The sequence below is a fragment of the Salmo salar genome, chromosome ssa10, assembly GCF_905237065.1.
Source record: "Salmo salar chromosome ssa10, Ssal_v3.1, whole genome shotgun sequence".
NCBI classification, from domain to species: Eukaryota; Metazoa; Chordata; class Actinopteri; order Salmoniformes; family Salmonidae; genus Salmo; species Salmo salar.
In genome coordinates this window covers 77634857-77650231 of record NC_059451.1, presented here as the reverse complement: position 1 = coordinate 77650231, position 15375 = coordinate 77634857, and the positions used below count along the sequence as shown (strand labels likewise).

General features: G+C 42.7%; 1 protein-coding gene across 1 annotated transcript; it reads left to right on the top strand.

The window, feature by feature from the left end:
- The first annotated feature begins 160 nt into the window (after positions 1 to 160).
- Positions 161 to 13937, top strand: LOC106561030 (hyaluronidase PH-20). The gene is made up of 4 exons (XM_014124587.2): positions 161 to 587; positions 6591 to 7539; positions 7770 to 7859; positions 13403 to 13937. Exons 2-4 carry the CDS (start codon positions 6601 to 6603, stop codon positions 13730 to 13732), a joined length of 1359 nt encoding a protein of 452 aa, XP_013980062.1. The 5' UTR covers positions 161 to 587; positions 6591 to 6600; the 3' UTR covers positions 13733 to 13937.
- Positions 13938 to 15375: the final 1438 nt, after the last annotated feature.

The window sequence follows — 15375 nt, the reverse complement described above, 5'->3', positions numbered from 1 at the left end:
AGTGAGGTAACTTCCTAACTTGTCACCTCACCACTATTGGTACCATTGTAAGCACTGACAATGAAAAGATATCTAGGAGTCTTGCTCCAGTCTCCCCTAATACTGTGCAGTTTCATATAGCAATAAGCTTGATACTTACACAACTCAAATGTGTTTATTTTTTAATGGTAAGCTTATCATTGAATGATAATTACTCTCAATAGATGATCTAATTTGACTATTAAAGGAACAATAAAAAGTTGAAAAATTCCTAGACATTGCGCAATTTGAAAAAGCCTTTTTGAAATTGGTGTATTTGTATCGAACATGTTAGGAACCACATCACATTTGGGCCATATGACCTTCAACATGGAGCACTGTGTAATAGGTGACATAAAATAATGTTGTGCAACATCAGTGCTATGGATGTTGACAGTTGTTTCTTTCCCACACCGTTTTGCAAACATTGGTGTTCAAGCAAAGTTATATTTAGACTGAACATCTCATTGATTCACAGTTCAAAAAGAATCCCAAACCTTACTTATCACTCTGACATTGAAGCTTGAAGTGCAGATAGAAAGTGGGTAACCAGCAATTGAAGAGACAAGGTATTTAATCTCATCAACCTTTGCTTTTCCTCCTTAGTACTTTGTCAATACTAATTAGGACACTTAGGAGCTATTTGTTTTGCAACACCAAAGTGAGTGTCTTCTAACCAGGTTACTCTTGAAATGTGTGAAACGGTGTAAAATGATTTATGTACAATTTTCAAACTAAACTGGAATGTAAACCATTAAATGTCACAGGTTACATATGGACTGTATATTATTTGAATGGAAAGAACAGAAATGTTTCAAATCTTTCCAGTTTTGTTCATGTTGTTTACCCATGCATGATGGCACTGTACAATGTACTTTCTAAGGGTTAGTCTTATAACTGATGTATCAGCAATATAAGGCATATTTCTTTGTGGATGCTTTACTTTTTGTTGATGTGTAATGTGTATGGATAGGTGGTTCATGTACAGTTGAAGTTGGAAGTTTATATACACCTTAGCCAAATACATTTAAACTCAGTTTTTCACAATTCCTGACATTTAATCCTAGGAAAAATTCCCTGTTTTAGGTCAGTTAGGATCACCACTGTATTTTAAGAATGTGAAATGTCAGAATAATAGTAGAGAGAATTATTTATTTCAGCTTTTATTTCTGTCATCACATTCCCAGTTGGTCAGACGTTTACATACACTCAATTAGTATTTGGTAGCATTGCCTTTAAATTGCTTAACTGGGGTCAAACTTTTCGGGTAGCCTTCCACAAGCTTCCCACAATAAGTTGGGTGAATTTTGGCCCATTCCTCCTGACAGAGCTGGTGTAACTGAGTCAGGTTTGTAGGCCTCTTTGCTCGCACACACTTTTTCAGTTCTGCCCATGCATTTTCTATAGGATTGAAATAAGGGCTTTGTGATGGCCACTCCAATACCTTGACTTTGTTGTCCTTATGCCATTTTGCCACAACTTTGGAAGTATGCTTGGGGTCATTGTCCATTGGAAGATCCATTTGCAACCAAGCTTTAACTTCCTGACTGATGTCTTGAGATGTTGCTTCAATATATAGACAATTTCCCTCCCTCATGATGCCATCTATTTTGTGAAGTGCACCAGTCCCTCTTGCAGCAAAGCACCTCCACAACATGATGCTGCCACCCCCGTGCTTCACGGTTGGGATAGTGTTCGCCGGCTTGCAAGCCTGCCACTTTTTACTCCAAACATAATGGTGGTCATAATGGCCAGACATTTCTCCAAAAACTACAATCTTTGTCCCCATGTGCAGTTGCAAACCGTAGTCTGGCTTTTTTTATGGTGGTTTTGGAGCAGTGGCTTGCTGAGTGGCCTTTCAGGTTATGTCGATATAGGACTCGTTTTACTGTGGATATAGATACTTTTGTACCTGTTTCCTCCAGCATCCTCACAAGGTCCTTTGCTGTTGTTCTGTGATTGATTTGCACTTTTCGCACCAAAGTACGTTCATCACTAGGAGACAGAACGCGTCTCCTTCCTGAGCAGTATGACGGCTTTGTGGTCCCATTGTCACGGTTGTCGTCTGGAATGGAGGACCAAAACGCAGCAGGAATGTGGATGCTCATCTTGATTTATTTTTAAATAAAGTGAACACCAAAATAACAAACCACGAAGAACTAACGATCAACACAACAGTCTTGTCAGGCTTACATACGCAAAACAAGAAACAAGAAAAACAACGAATGACAGTTTCGCAGGCTATACTTCGCAGTGCAAAAAACAACTACCCACCATACAAAACAAACATCCCTCTGCCACGTCCTAACCAAAATACTAAACCACTACTCCCTCTGCTGGTCAGGACGTGACAGTACCCCCCCATAAAGGCGCAGACCCCGGAATGCACCTTAAAAAAGAAAACACAAAAATCCCCAATACCCCAACAAAACCAAAAAGCAATACCCCCTAAACAATAAGGGAGGGAAGGGAGGGTGGCTGCCGTCAATGACGGCACTGTGCTACACCCTCCCTCCCCAACCCACCTATCCTGGAAGTGGCTCTGGTTCCGGCCTCCTGCCCTCCAGGTTATAGGCAGACTCATTGGGGTCCGGGTCGTAGAGAGACTCCCTTGATTCCGGGTCGCAGGCGGACCCCCTTGGTTTCGGGTCGCAGGCGGACCCCTTCGGTTCAGGGTCGCAGGCGGACCCCTTCGGTTCCGGGTCGCAGGCGGGCCACTCTGGCTGATCTGGGCAGACGGGCCACTCTGGCTGATCTGGGCAGACGGGCCACTCTGGCTGATCCGGGCAGACGGCCACTCTGGCTGATCCGGGCAGACGGGCCACTCTGGCTGATCCGGGAAGACGGGCCACTCTGGCTGATCCGGGCAGACGGGCCACTCTGGCTGATCCGGGCAGACGGCCTCTCTGGCTGATCCGGGCAGACGGCCTCTCTGGCTGATCCGGGAAGACGGGCCACTCGGGCTGATCTGGGCAGACGGGCCACTCTGGCAGATCCGGGCAGACGGGCCACTCTGGCAGCTCCGGGCAGACGGGCCAATCTGGCTGATCCGGGCAAACGGGCCACTCTGGCAGCTCCTGACTAGCGGGCGGCTCTGGCGACTCCTGACTGGCGGGCGGCTCTGGCGACTCCTGACTGGCGGGCGGCTCTGGCGACTCCTGACTGGCGGGCGGCTCTGGCGATTCCTGACTGGCGGGCGGCTCTGGCGACTCCTGACTGGTGGGCGGCTCTGGCGACTCCTGACTGGCGGGCGGCTCTGGCGGGCGGCTCAGGCTAGTGCGTGTAGCGGGAAACACTGGACCGTAGAGGCGCACTGGTGGTCTCGAGCGCAGGGTTGGCATCACCCCTTCAGGCTGGATGCCCACTCTCCCCTGGCACATGCGGGGCGCTGGTACTGCGCGTACCGGCCTGAAAATACCAGGCCTCACCATAGCACCTACCCCAAAGCACGGGACCTGTCCAGTCTGTTTCTGTCCAAAAAGGGTACGGGGAGCTGGCCTGGATCTCCAATCTCACCCCACCAAACAGCCCTTGTGCCCCCCCAAAAAAAATTATTCGGGCTGCCTCTCGGGCTCCCTTACCCGCCGTGTTCCCCAGTCCTCGCCAGAATTCCTCCGCTGCTTGGTCCTGGTATGGTGGGTATTTCTGTCACGGTTGTCGTCTGGAATGGAGGACCAAAACGCAGCAGGAATGTGGATGCTCATCTTGATTTATTTTAAAATAAAGTGAACACCAAAATAACAAACCACGAAGAACTAATGATCAACACAACAGTCTTGTCAGGCTTACATACGCAAAACAAGAAACAAGAAAAACAACGAATGACCGTTTCACAGGCTATACTTCGCAGTGCAAAAAACAACTACCCAGCATACAAAACAAACATCCCTCTGCCACGTCCTAACCAAAATACTAAACCACTACTCCCTCTGCTGGTCAGGACGTGACACCCATGGTGTTTATACTTGCGTACTATTGTTTGTACAGGTGAACATGGTACCTTCAGGCGTTTGGAAATTGCTCCCAAGGATGAACCAGACTTGTGGAGGTCTACAATTTTTTTTCTGAGGTCTTGGCTGATTTCTTTTGATTTTCCCATGATGTCAAGCAAAGAGACACTGAGTTTGAAGGTAGGCCTTGAGATACATCCACAGGTACACCTCCAATTGACTCAAATGATGTCAATTAGACTATCAGAAGCTTCTGAAGCCATGGTGACATTTTCTGGAATTTTCTAAGATGTTTAAAGGCACAATCAACTTAGTGTATGTAAACTTCTGACCCACGGGAATTGTGATACAGTGAGTTATAAGTGAAATAATCTGTCTGTAAACAATTGTTGGAAAAATGATTTTAAAAAAAATGATGATTTAATCTCAGAATTACATCAGTCTTGATTGGCAGGCAATGGAGCTGCCTCATACAGTATATTTGGGCATCAGGTAGCCTAGTGGTTAGCGCATTGGGCCAGTAACCGAAAGGTTGCTGGATTGAATCCCTGAGCTGACAAGGTAAAAATCTGTCGTTCTGCCCCTGAACAAGGCAGTTAACCCACTGTTCCCCGGTAGGCCATCATTGTAAATAAGAATTTGTTCTTAACTGAATTGCCTTGTTAAATAAGGGTTCAATTAAATATATATATAAATAAAGTGTATCAAGTGAAGTGATTGATGGTGGCTCACAGTAACTTACTCATCTTAGCCATGTTGTGATTTTTTTGTTCAAAGATTCCAAGATAGTAAAACAAATACACAAAAACTTTGCAACATGTGAAAAGTGTTGCTTGAATGTAAATGGACTGCAAAAAAATGTATACAAATGGTACCCTTTATTTTAAGGGACACATATTAGAAACTAATTTGTAATTTTTTGTAAATTCCGAATAAGTTCGTTATTATATCTTATTAGACATTTATTAGGCCTTTATTAAGTGTTTTCTTTATCGAGCATTATAAGTAATGTGTAACTGGCCAATCCTTACCCCTAGAGTTTATTGATGTACCGGTGTGCCAATAAAGTACCATAATAAAAAAAATCCCCATAAAAATCTGTTAGTTTAAGCTAGAGAGATATCTGTTGCATGAGCTGCGTCTCAATCCATCGCATCCGCCTATGGTGGCCTTTCGCAACTGTGGTGGAAGGTGGCCGAGATACAGCGGTGTTTGTCATCCCGAAAATATATCTTCTCACAAAAACGTCTGTAGAGTCCGAATGGTTTATGACTTCTCTATTGAAAGATGAGACTCATGAACACGATGGTGCCTCCGTTTTGCTCAATGACCCCCACCAGCCCCACAGGACTCGTCTGAAGTCTGTACCGTTGATGTGCCATCTTCTGTTTGTAGCGCCTGAAGCATTTTTTACTCTTAAAGTGTCCCTGAAAGTGACCCCTAACACTTGGATTCTATTGCATGATTATTTGGCCACATTCTCTCTCTTACACACACAGAATGTAACAGTGTATTAGGCTGTTAACTGCAGACAAACACTGATATCCTCCGCACACTCCAAAGGTCAGGTGCCTTGAAGGGCATCTGTGTTTTCCTGAGTACAGAAAAGAGATAGGAGACCAGATAACAGTAAAAGCAATAGTTTCACAGAAATATACAGGACCTGTTGTACTGGTTGACATAAGCGTGGTAGCTGCTTGATCATAGCACTTAACTGTTCTCTCACCCCAAAGCCTGCAACCTGATTCGGAGCCTGACGTGCCCGCAACTTGCTCCCATCCAGAGGACAAGAAAATGAAAATGATATTATTAATATGCCTATTTTTTATCTATCAGGTCATGTAAAATTTTTGATTTGCAGAAAGTGACAGTATAAGCGCTTAGGGTATATTGTCCAATCAGGCCGGCTTTGGAATTTAGGCCTATAATACTAGGTTTTATTCTACCAACTTTCATTTCATATGTCAAGAATTCTGTCAAGACCTGAGGTTTGTCAAAAGGTTGTGCAATAGCTTTACAATAACAGGTGATATATCATCTCCTGTTATTTTCAGATACCAGAGACAAGTATAGCCAGATTGAAATTCTGCAAATATGAACCGTTGTATGTCCTTGCTCTGCCTCTCTCTAATCGGTCTATTAAATAGTCAATAACAGTCATTCTTGGAACCACGGAAAAAGCTCTTGAATGATAAATCATAATGTACAACAAACAGGAACATGTTTAATGAGCACTTGACACAAGATGACATCAAATGGAATAGATTAACCCAAAGGTATAAAAATAGGATTTCTCTACTGTGTCAGTGTATTACGCACAGGTAAGGACTAGTAGGCTGTCTTTTGGTTGTTTGGTAATATCCATAATATTAGTCTGTCATCTGACTTTGTAACAGTTGAACATTGTCATCAACAGCTTGTGTACTGAAAGTTCTAATAACTGATACCACTGGCTCTATCACCTTTTCTCTCTGCTATGGCTATCACTGGCTGTAAGATTTAAAGATATCTGAAAAGACACGTAGTAAGGTACCTCACTGTAGCTATACAGAGATAGTTGGGAAGTCATATTCCTCCACTGCCAGTTGCCACATACATGCATTTATATATTTTTTTTCACAGAGGAGTCACGATGGACCAGTTCTCCCAGATGAAAAGGGGCGCTCCACAGCTACTCCCCACCCTTGCCCTCTCCGTTCTGGCGTGTCTTAGTTTTGTCTCCCCCCTACCTACAACGGAGCCCCCACTGTTTGACGGTCATCCTTTTGTGGGTATTTGGAATACCCCGACCCCTGCATGCAAGAGGCTGCAGATCCCACTGGACACCTGGTCCTTCAAAGCAGTGACCACGCCTGCTGCTGTTCCTGGTCAGTTCCTCACCCTGTTCTACGTCGACCGCCTGGGCCTGTACCCTCACGTTGACCCCAACAACCATCGCCAGTTCAATGGTGGCATCCCCCAAAAGGGCAACCTGACGGCCCACCTGATTAAGGCCTACGGTGACATCAATCATTACATCCCCTCTGAAACAACCCCGGGTCTGGCCGTCATTGACTGGGAAGACTGGCGCCCCCTGTGGGACAGAAACTGGGGGTCCAAGGATATTTACCGTCAACTGTCGATCGCCTATGCTCGACAGAAGGACCCCTCTTTGTCCCCATCACAAGCAACCACTGAGGCTAAGAAGCAGTTTCAGACTGCAGCCCGCAACTACATGGAGGGAACCATGATGCTAGGTATCAGCCAGCGGCCCAGCCAGCAATGGGGGTTCTATCTGTTCCCCGATTGCTACAACTATGGCTGGGAGAAGCCAGGCTACACTGGGCAATGCTCCGACAAGACCAAGAGCCAGAACGACGAGCTTTTGTGGCTTTGGGAGTCCAGCACGGCTCTATATCCTTCAGTCTACCTGCCTGCATCGCTGAACAACAGCGCCAACGTGGCGCTTTTCGTCCGAAACCGGGTTCAGGAGGCAGTGAGGGTGGCAGCTCTGACCAAACGCCCCTACACTGTGCCCATCTATGTGTACTCACGCCCACTCTACAGTGACCTAAATAAGTTTCTCAGTATGGTGAGGGCATTAGATGTCAATTACTTAATAGTTCAATATTGAGTGCTACACAATTTCAATAGACTTATGTTATCTTTACCTTTGTGCTATTAAAACGTGTGCTCACTAAATGCTGATAACTCACAAGAACATTTTCAAGACATGCAGTGCACACACTATTACAAATGTATTTTTTACTTCAGCTGAGTTTCATGCAGGAGTTTGTCATACTGTATGTCTGTCATTCCCAGGAGGATCTGATCAGAAGTATTGGAGAAAGTGCAGCATTGGGGGCCTCCGGGTCAGTGCTCTGGGGGGCCAGTGCCGACTATACTGACAAGGTAATCTCACATACACCCCTCCACATTTCTTATTTTATGTCCCATGATAAAATATCAAGTACACTTATTTAATTTGTACTATGTTTTGTTTAAATGTCATTGAATACTTCAATGTAAAAAGCTTTTTTGAGTGGTGGTGCAGTACCCTTATGGAGAAATCACATGATTTCACGTGACATATACCAGTTTATGTTTTTGGAACACTTCATATGTGATGATCTTGGCATGGCGACAGGTAGGCTAGTGGTTGGAGCAGGGCTCGCCAACCTTGTTCCTGGAGAGCTACCCTCCTGTAGGGTTCCTCTTCAACCCCAGTTATAACTAACCTGATTCAGTTTATCAACCAGCTAATTATTATAATCAGTTGCGCTAGATTAGGGTTGGAGAGAAAACCTACAGGATGGTAGCTCTCAAGGAACAGGGTTGAAGAGCCCTGGGTTAGAATGTTGGGCCAGCAACCGAAAGGCTGCTGGTTCAAATACCTGAGCCGACAAGGTGAAAAATCTGTTGATGTGCCCTTGAGCAAAGCGCTGACCCTGTAAACCAACACTTTTTTTTCCCACCTTTGAAATCATGTGAAACTATACAGTATGTTTTTGGAATGTTTCACATTTGATGATATTACACATGATTTTACAGGTGATGTCCTGCAAACAAAAATTAGTCTTTATGATACACACAGTGCTTTTAAATTACAATATATATTTGACTATATTGTGTATGCTTATTTATACAGTAATTATTATTCAACATGTCCTTATGTGGGATTTGATTGCACAACCTTTTGGTTCACAGCATTCCGATCTTCCTGCTATGCCACCATGTGGTGCAGTACCCATACGGAGAAATCACATGATTTCACGTGACATATACCAGTACTGACACATGTGTCAGTAACTGATTTCACCTGTATTCTTACACTTTGGACTACAAAGTAAATCTTTGCTAAAAATACACTGAAGAAAAACAATTTTATTTATCATAGTGATTCAGGAGTAACATTAAAACGGAATAATATGCCCCACCAACATTGATAACTATACAGAAATCCCTCAGACTTGCTGAAATAAGTAAATGAAATCAATGATGAGGGAATAGACAGAATAACTGATAACTAAAATAACTGTGCAGATGGCACACTTTTACTAAGTGCGGAGATGTTTCAGGATTATTTCCAGCAACATCGCAAACTGTTTTAGAGACTGACGAACAGGGTCTGGTAGTGCTCCAGTTCTCCATGTCAGAATAAGCAACAAAGGACTTGGAAAGCATATCAAATCTTATGGAAATGTCACTACGGTTATTGTGAGTAACCTAATTTATCTTCCTTTAACTCCACCTTCTAGTGAGTTTATACAAACTGTCATCTCCTACCATTCTGATAGATTGGAGACTGTCAGAAAAAATGGTTGTAATGTTAATCATTTGGATGTTATTCCATGTGTCACCTCGAGGCAGATGCCCCGTTGAATATGCTTTTAAATGTTAGAGCAATCACTAGTAAAACCTTTCTCATGAATGACATCATTACTAAGCGCAAAGTTGATTGCATGTTTCTCACTGAAACATGGCTGTCATCAGACTCTAGTGCCGCTCTTATTGAAGCCTACCCCCTGGACTACAGCTTTTGATACTCTATCAGAAAAGGGAAAAAGGGTGGGTGGACAGCCTCTACTTTTAATAATGCTCTCAGCTGTAAGAATATTTTGTTTGGCGACTTTGGGTCTTTTGAGCATCATGCTATACTGTTTAAATGTTAGCCACCAGTGTTGGCCATTACCCTGTATAGGCCACCAAAGCACTGAACCAACTTTCTATACTGATTTATCTGAGCTATTGTCTATTGTCCCTGAGAACTATGATAAAATCATTGTGTTGGACGATTTGAATATTAATGTTGACAAAGAGACTAACTCCAAGGTCTTTGAATTTATGAATATTTTGAGCTCTATGGACTTTATCCAACATGTTACTAGGCCCACCCATAACTGCAGCCATACTCTGGGCCTGGTTATTACCAAGGGGCTTTCTACTGGGCCCACCCATAACCGCAGCCATACTCTGGACCTGGTTATTACCAAGGGGCTTTCTATTGACATATCCTCTATTGTTGATGTTGATTTACCTGGTCACCACTGTGTATTTTGTATTACCTTGTTTCCCATAGCACAGGGTTACACTGAACCCATTATTAAGAAACGCTATCTTACCTCTGACGTTGCTACAGATTTAATTGAGTGCATGAACAATACTCCACTACCTCTTCTGCCTTCCTCTTGTAATGATTTAGTTGATCATTTTAATAGCACATTAAGGGTAACCATTGATGCCATAGCTCCAGTAAAGCTGAAAAAGTCCACATCCAAATGGAGAGCCTCTTGGATGAGTGAGGAAACTAAATCAATTCAAGAGAAATTGCAGAAAGGCAGAGCGTAAGGGGAGAAAGTCAAAGTTGCAGGTCCATTATGATATTCTGAGAGAGCATCTTGGCATATATAACAAGGCCATTAGAAATGCCAGACAGGCTCATTTTTCTAACTTGATCACTATTAATCAGAATAATTTAAAGATGCTCTTCTTGACCATTGATGGCCTGATAAATCCTACCCCCTCAAACCTAAGTGAACTTTCCTCCACATCTATATGTGATGAGTTTGCGGCATATTTCAGAGATAAGATAACCAACATTAGGCTGGGTATCAGTCAAGCAAGACCTGATGAGAAGTTTTATGATATGTGCCCTAGCCTACCACGCAAAGGCACTATGGATTTATTTTCCCTGTTTTACTCAGACATGCTCAGGAAAGTGATATCACAACTTAAGCCTTCTACCTGCCTTCTCGATCATATCCCCACCACCTTCTTCAAAATAGTTTTTAATTGCAAGGTATTGTTAATCACTCCCTATTCACAGGCACTTTCCAAACCGCACTAAAAACTGTTATGGTGAAACCCCTTCTGAAGAAAAGTAATCTAGATTATTCAGCTTTTAGCAATTTTCGGCCAATCTCCAGCCTTTCATTCTTTAGCAGAATTATGGAGAAATTTGTTTTCAAACAGCAAAATATATTTTTTTATGCACCAACAATCAAATAACCCAGAAAGGTGCTAAAAATAGGCGATTATAACATATGTAGCCAAAGAAACAAGGTTCATGAAACAAGGTTCATAACTTGCTTGTAACAGATGACATTCATATTCGGACTATCTCGGAAACTTAGATAATGCCTTTGATGATACAGTGGTAGCAATACATAGTTTAAACATCTATCATCTATAACCCTGATGTCCTAGCCTTGTCTGAATCCTGGCTTAGGAAGGCCACCAAAAATTCTGAAATTTCCATCCCCAACTACAGCATTTTCCATCAAGATAAAACTGCCAAAGGGGGCAGAGTTGCAATCCACTGCAGAGATAGCCTGCAGAGTTCTGTCTTACTATCCAGGTCTGTGCCCAAATAGTCGAGCTTTTCTTTTAAAAATCCACCTTTCCAGAAACAAGTCTCTCACTGTTTCCGCTTGTTATAGACCCCCCTCAGCCCCCAGCTGTGCCCTGGACACCATATGTGAATTGATTGCCCCCTCCCATCTATTTTCAGAGTTCGTACTGTGAGGTGACCTAAACTGGGATATGCTTAACACCCCGGCCATCCTACAATCTAAACTAGATGCCCTCAATCTCACACAAATTATCAAAGAACCTACCAGGTACAACCATAAATCCGTAACCATGGGCACCTTCATAGATATCCTGACTAACTTGCCCTCCAAATACACCTCTGCTGTCTTCAACCAGGATCTCAGCGATCACTGCCTCATTGCCTGCGTCCGTAATGTGTCCGCGGTCAAATGACCACCACTCATCACTGTCAAACGCTCCCTAAAATACTTCAGCGAGCAGGCCTTTCTAATCGACCTGGCCCGGGTTCTGACAACCTGGATGGAAAATTACTGAGGATAATAGCGGACAATATTGCCACTCCTATTTGCCATATCTTCAAATTAAGCCTACTAGAAAGTGTGTGCCTTCAGGCCTGGAGGGAAACAAAAGTCATTCCGCTACCTAAGAATTGTAAAGCCCCCTTTACTGGCTCAAATAGCCGACCAATCAACCTGTTACCAACCCTTAGTAAACTTTTTGAAAAAATTGTGTTTGACCAGATACAATGCTGTTTTACAGTAAAGAAATTGACAACAGACTTTCAGCACACTTATAGGGAAGGACATTCAACAAGCACTTAGCCAATCATCAGTCATTTGTGTGAGATACATTGATGATACAAAGATTGCAGGGGGTTGTTTTGTTAGACTTCAGTGCGGCTTTTGACATTATCGATCATAGTCTACTACTAGAAAAAATGATGTATTATGGCTTTTCACCCCCTGGTATTTTGATGATAAAGAGTTACCTGTCTAACAGAACACATAGGGTGTTCTTTAATGGAAGCCTCTCCAACATAATCCAGGTAGGCTCAGGAATTACCCAGGGCAGCTGTTTAGGCCCCTTACATTTTTCATTCTTTACTAATGACATGCCACTGGTTTTGGGTAAAGCCAGTGTGTCTATGTATGCAGATGACTCAACAGCATACACATCAGCTACTATAGCGACTGAAATGACTACAACACTTAACAAAGAGCTGCAGTTCGTTTCAGAATGGGTGGCAAGGAATAAGGTAGTCCTAAATATTTCAAAAATGAAAAGCATTGTATTTGAGCCAAGTCATACACTAAAGCCTAAATCTCAACTAAATCGTGTAATGAATAACGTGGAAATTGAGCAACTTGAGGTTACTAAACTGCTTGTAGTAACCCTGGATTGTAAACGGTCATGGTCAAAATATATTGATACAACAGTAGCTAAGATGGGGAGAAGTCTGTCCATAGTAAAGTGCGGTCCTGCATTCTTAATAACAACACTATCAACAAGGCACGTCTTACAGGCCTTAGTTTTGTCGCACCTGGACTACTATTCAGTAATGTGGTCAGATGCCGCAAAGAGGGACTTAGGAAAATTACAATTGGCACAGAACAGGGCAGCGCGGCTGGTCCTTAAAAGTACACGGGGAGCTAATATTAATGATATGCATGTCAATCTCTCATGGCTCAAAGTGGAAGATAAATTGACTTCATCACTACTTGTTGAAAAGTGAAATTCATGTGTTTTTTTTCCGGAAGGAAATGCTGACCAATGATGGCACGCTGTTTCATTTGCTATTTAGGTAAAAAACTGAAAGTAAATAATGTTTATGCTTATCATATCACCTTTCACATGTTGTCAGGTGGCACAACACTTGGATATGACATGTCCATTTGTGGCCACCTTCTTTTTATCCTCTATATAATTCATCCAACATTCCGTCCCAAGAGCAAGTTCATTAATAACTCACACACACACACGTTAATAACTTGAACACACACACGCGCACACACGCACACGCACACACATTGCCGATATGTTTATTCTTCATGTCCTATAAAGATTTGTTGCATGATGCACAAATGTTCCAGTTTCACGCGCCACCCCCCTCTCTCTCCTTTCAGGCTTCATGTGAAGCATTATCCACATACCTGACATCCACCCTCAACCCATACGTTGCTAACGTGACCGCTGCCGCCAAACTCTGTAGTGACGTCCTTTGCCAGGGCAATGGCCGCTGTGTCAGAAAGGACTACAACTCCAATGACTACCTGCACCTGAACCCAGACAACTTCCGCCTCCTAAAGTCCCAGCGAAAGTACGTGGCCATCGGAATACCCTCCTCTGCTGACCTACTCACCTTAGCAGACAAGTTCACCTGCCAGTGCTACACAGGCAGTAGCTGCTCACCCCAGATATCACATCCCATGACCCCAATGGTTATTCAAGTTTAGCCTCCCTGGGGGTTCACTCTTAGAAAATCTCACGAATCTGACAAATGCATTCACAGTAAGGGTACGTGTATATGATTGAAGCAAATAATCAAGGTTCTCATTTTTCGATTAACAGTATTTTTTTTGAGAATCCTGCACTATAGGACTGAATCACTAAAGTAAGAAATTACATATTTATGTCAAAATAAAATTCTAAAATATTTTACATTGTTGTATTATTTGATATACTTTGGACAGTATGCAGAGCCTGTAACATTTAACCCAATAACCCCAATGTTTTTAGGGGCTTTGAGTAATGGTACTGGGATGATTATATTAAAGAAATACTGTGTTAACATATTTGGTTAATATATAATGAAATGACTGGCTAAGTATCTACAATTACTCAGCAGTAAATTTCCAACTTATGCTGACCAAGCATATAGAAGGAAAAATACTAGGAACAAATCATTCCTTCCTACTGTGCATAAACAGGTTGAATTAACATTGATTCCATGTCATTTTAACCAAAACAGTCAATGTGATGACATTGAATCAATGTGGAAAAGATTGGATTTGAAAAAAATCATCAACGCAAGGGAATTTCATATTTTTTTGTAATGACATGGTGACATTTTATGTTGATTTCACATTGAATTCCAATTAGTTGACAAATGAAAAATAAATGTTGAACTGACGTCTGTGCCCAGTGAGTTGCGTGTCATGCCACATAGCAATTTGGTGGTGTTCTTATACACTTGTTTTCTCATATCACCTTCCAGGCACAGAGACACTCATTTTAAGCCTGTTTACATCAGTTACTCTCAAAAAAAGATACCCCTGAAGGAGTCAGAAAACAGCGCATAAATCAAACATAAATAAGTCTTCTCTGTGGTGACAAGTTTCCACAAGAGCTTGCTATGCTACGCTTAAAGCTATTGCAGAACTTATTTAGAGATGCACTATTCACACTCCCAGATGAAGGTTTGTAGTGAGGGGTTAATGATTTTGAGCAGGAAAAGGGGACCTACAGAGTGTGGTGGGTGGCAAGGAATTTGTGTGAAAATCCCTGGAACAGGTGAGCTTACATTCATGTTGTAACCTTTTATCCTTTGTTCTACCCATTTGACAACTTTGTTTAGTCTCACTTTCTCTCATGATATTGTTTGAAGTGTGTTTGAAGTTGCTAGTGTTTCGTCTCGGGCAGGGTTAGGGAGTAATCTGATTACCCCCCAAAAACTGGACCTGTAAACAGTTACGTTACCAGCTAAAATATTGTAATTTCACAAAAAAAATTCTGTCACAAACCCACGTGTGTGCAGACTATGCGCAGACCAGCTGGCTGCAGTGTTTACGGACATATTCAATCTCTCCCTATCCAAGTCTGCTGTCCCCACATGCTTCAAGATGTCCATAATTGTTCCTGTACCCAAAAAAGCGCTCCATAGGACTCACTCCATAGGACTCACTTTTGTCATCATAAAGTGTTTTGAGAAGCTAGTTAAGGATCACCGCCACCTTACTTGACCCACTGCAATTCACGGATGATGCAATTGCGCTATCCAATCTGGACAAGAGGAATACCTTTGTAAGAATGCTGGGTCTAAACCCTTCCTGGGCAACTTGGTCCTGGACTTTCTGACGGGCCACCCCCAGGTGGTGAA

Coding starts and splice junctions, on each gene's coding strand:
- LOC106561030 (XM_014124587.2), top strand. CDS start 6,601: ATGGACCAGTTCTCCCAGATGAAAAGGGGCGCTCCACAGCTACTCCCC. Junction 7,540..7,769: donor TAAATAAGTTTCTCAGTATG/GTGAGGGCATTA, acceptor TGTCATTCCCAG/GAGGATCTGATCAGAAGTAT. Junction 7,860..13,402: donor GTGCCGACTATACTGACAAG/GTAATCTCACAT, acceptor CTCTCCTTTCAG/GCTTCATGTGAAGCATTATC.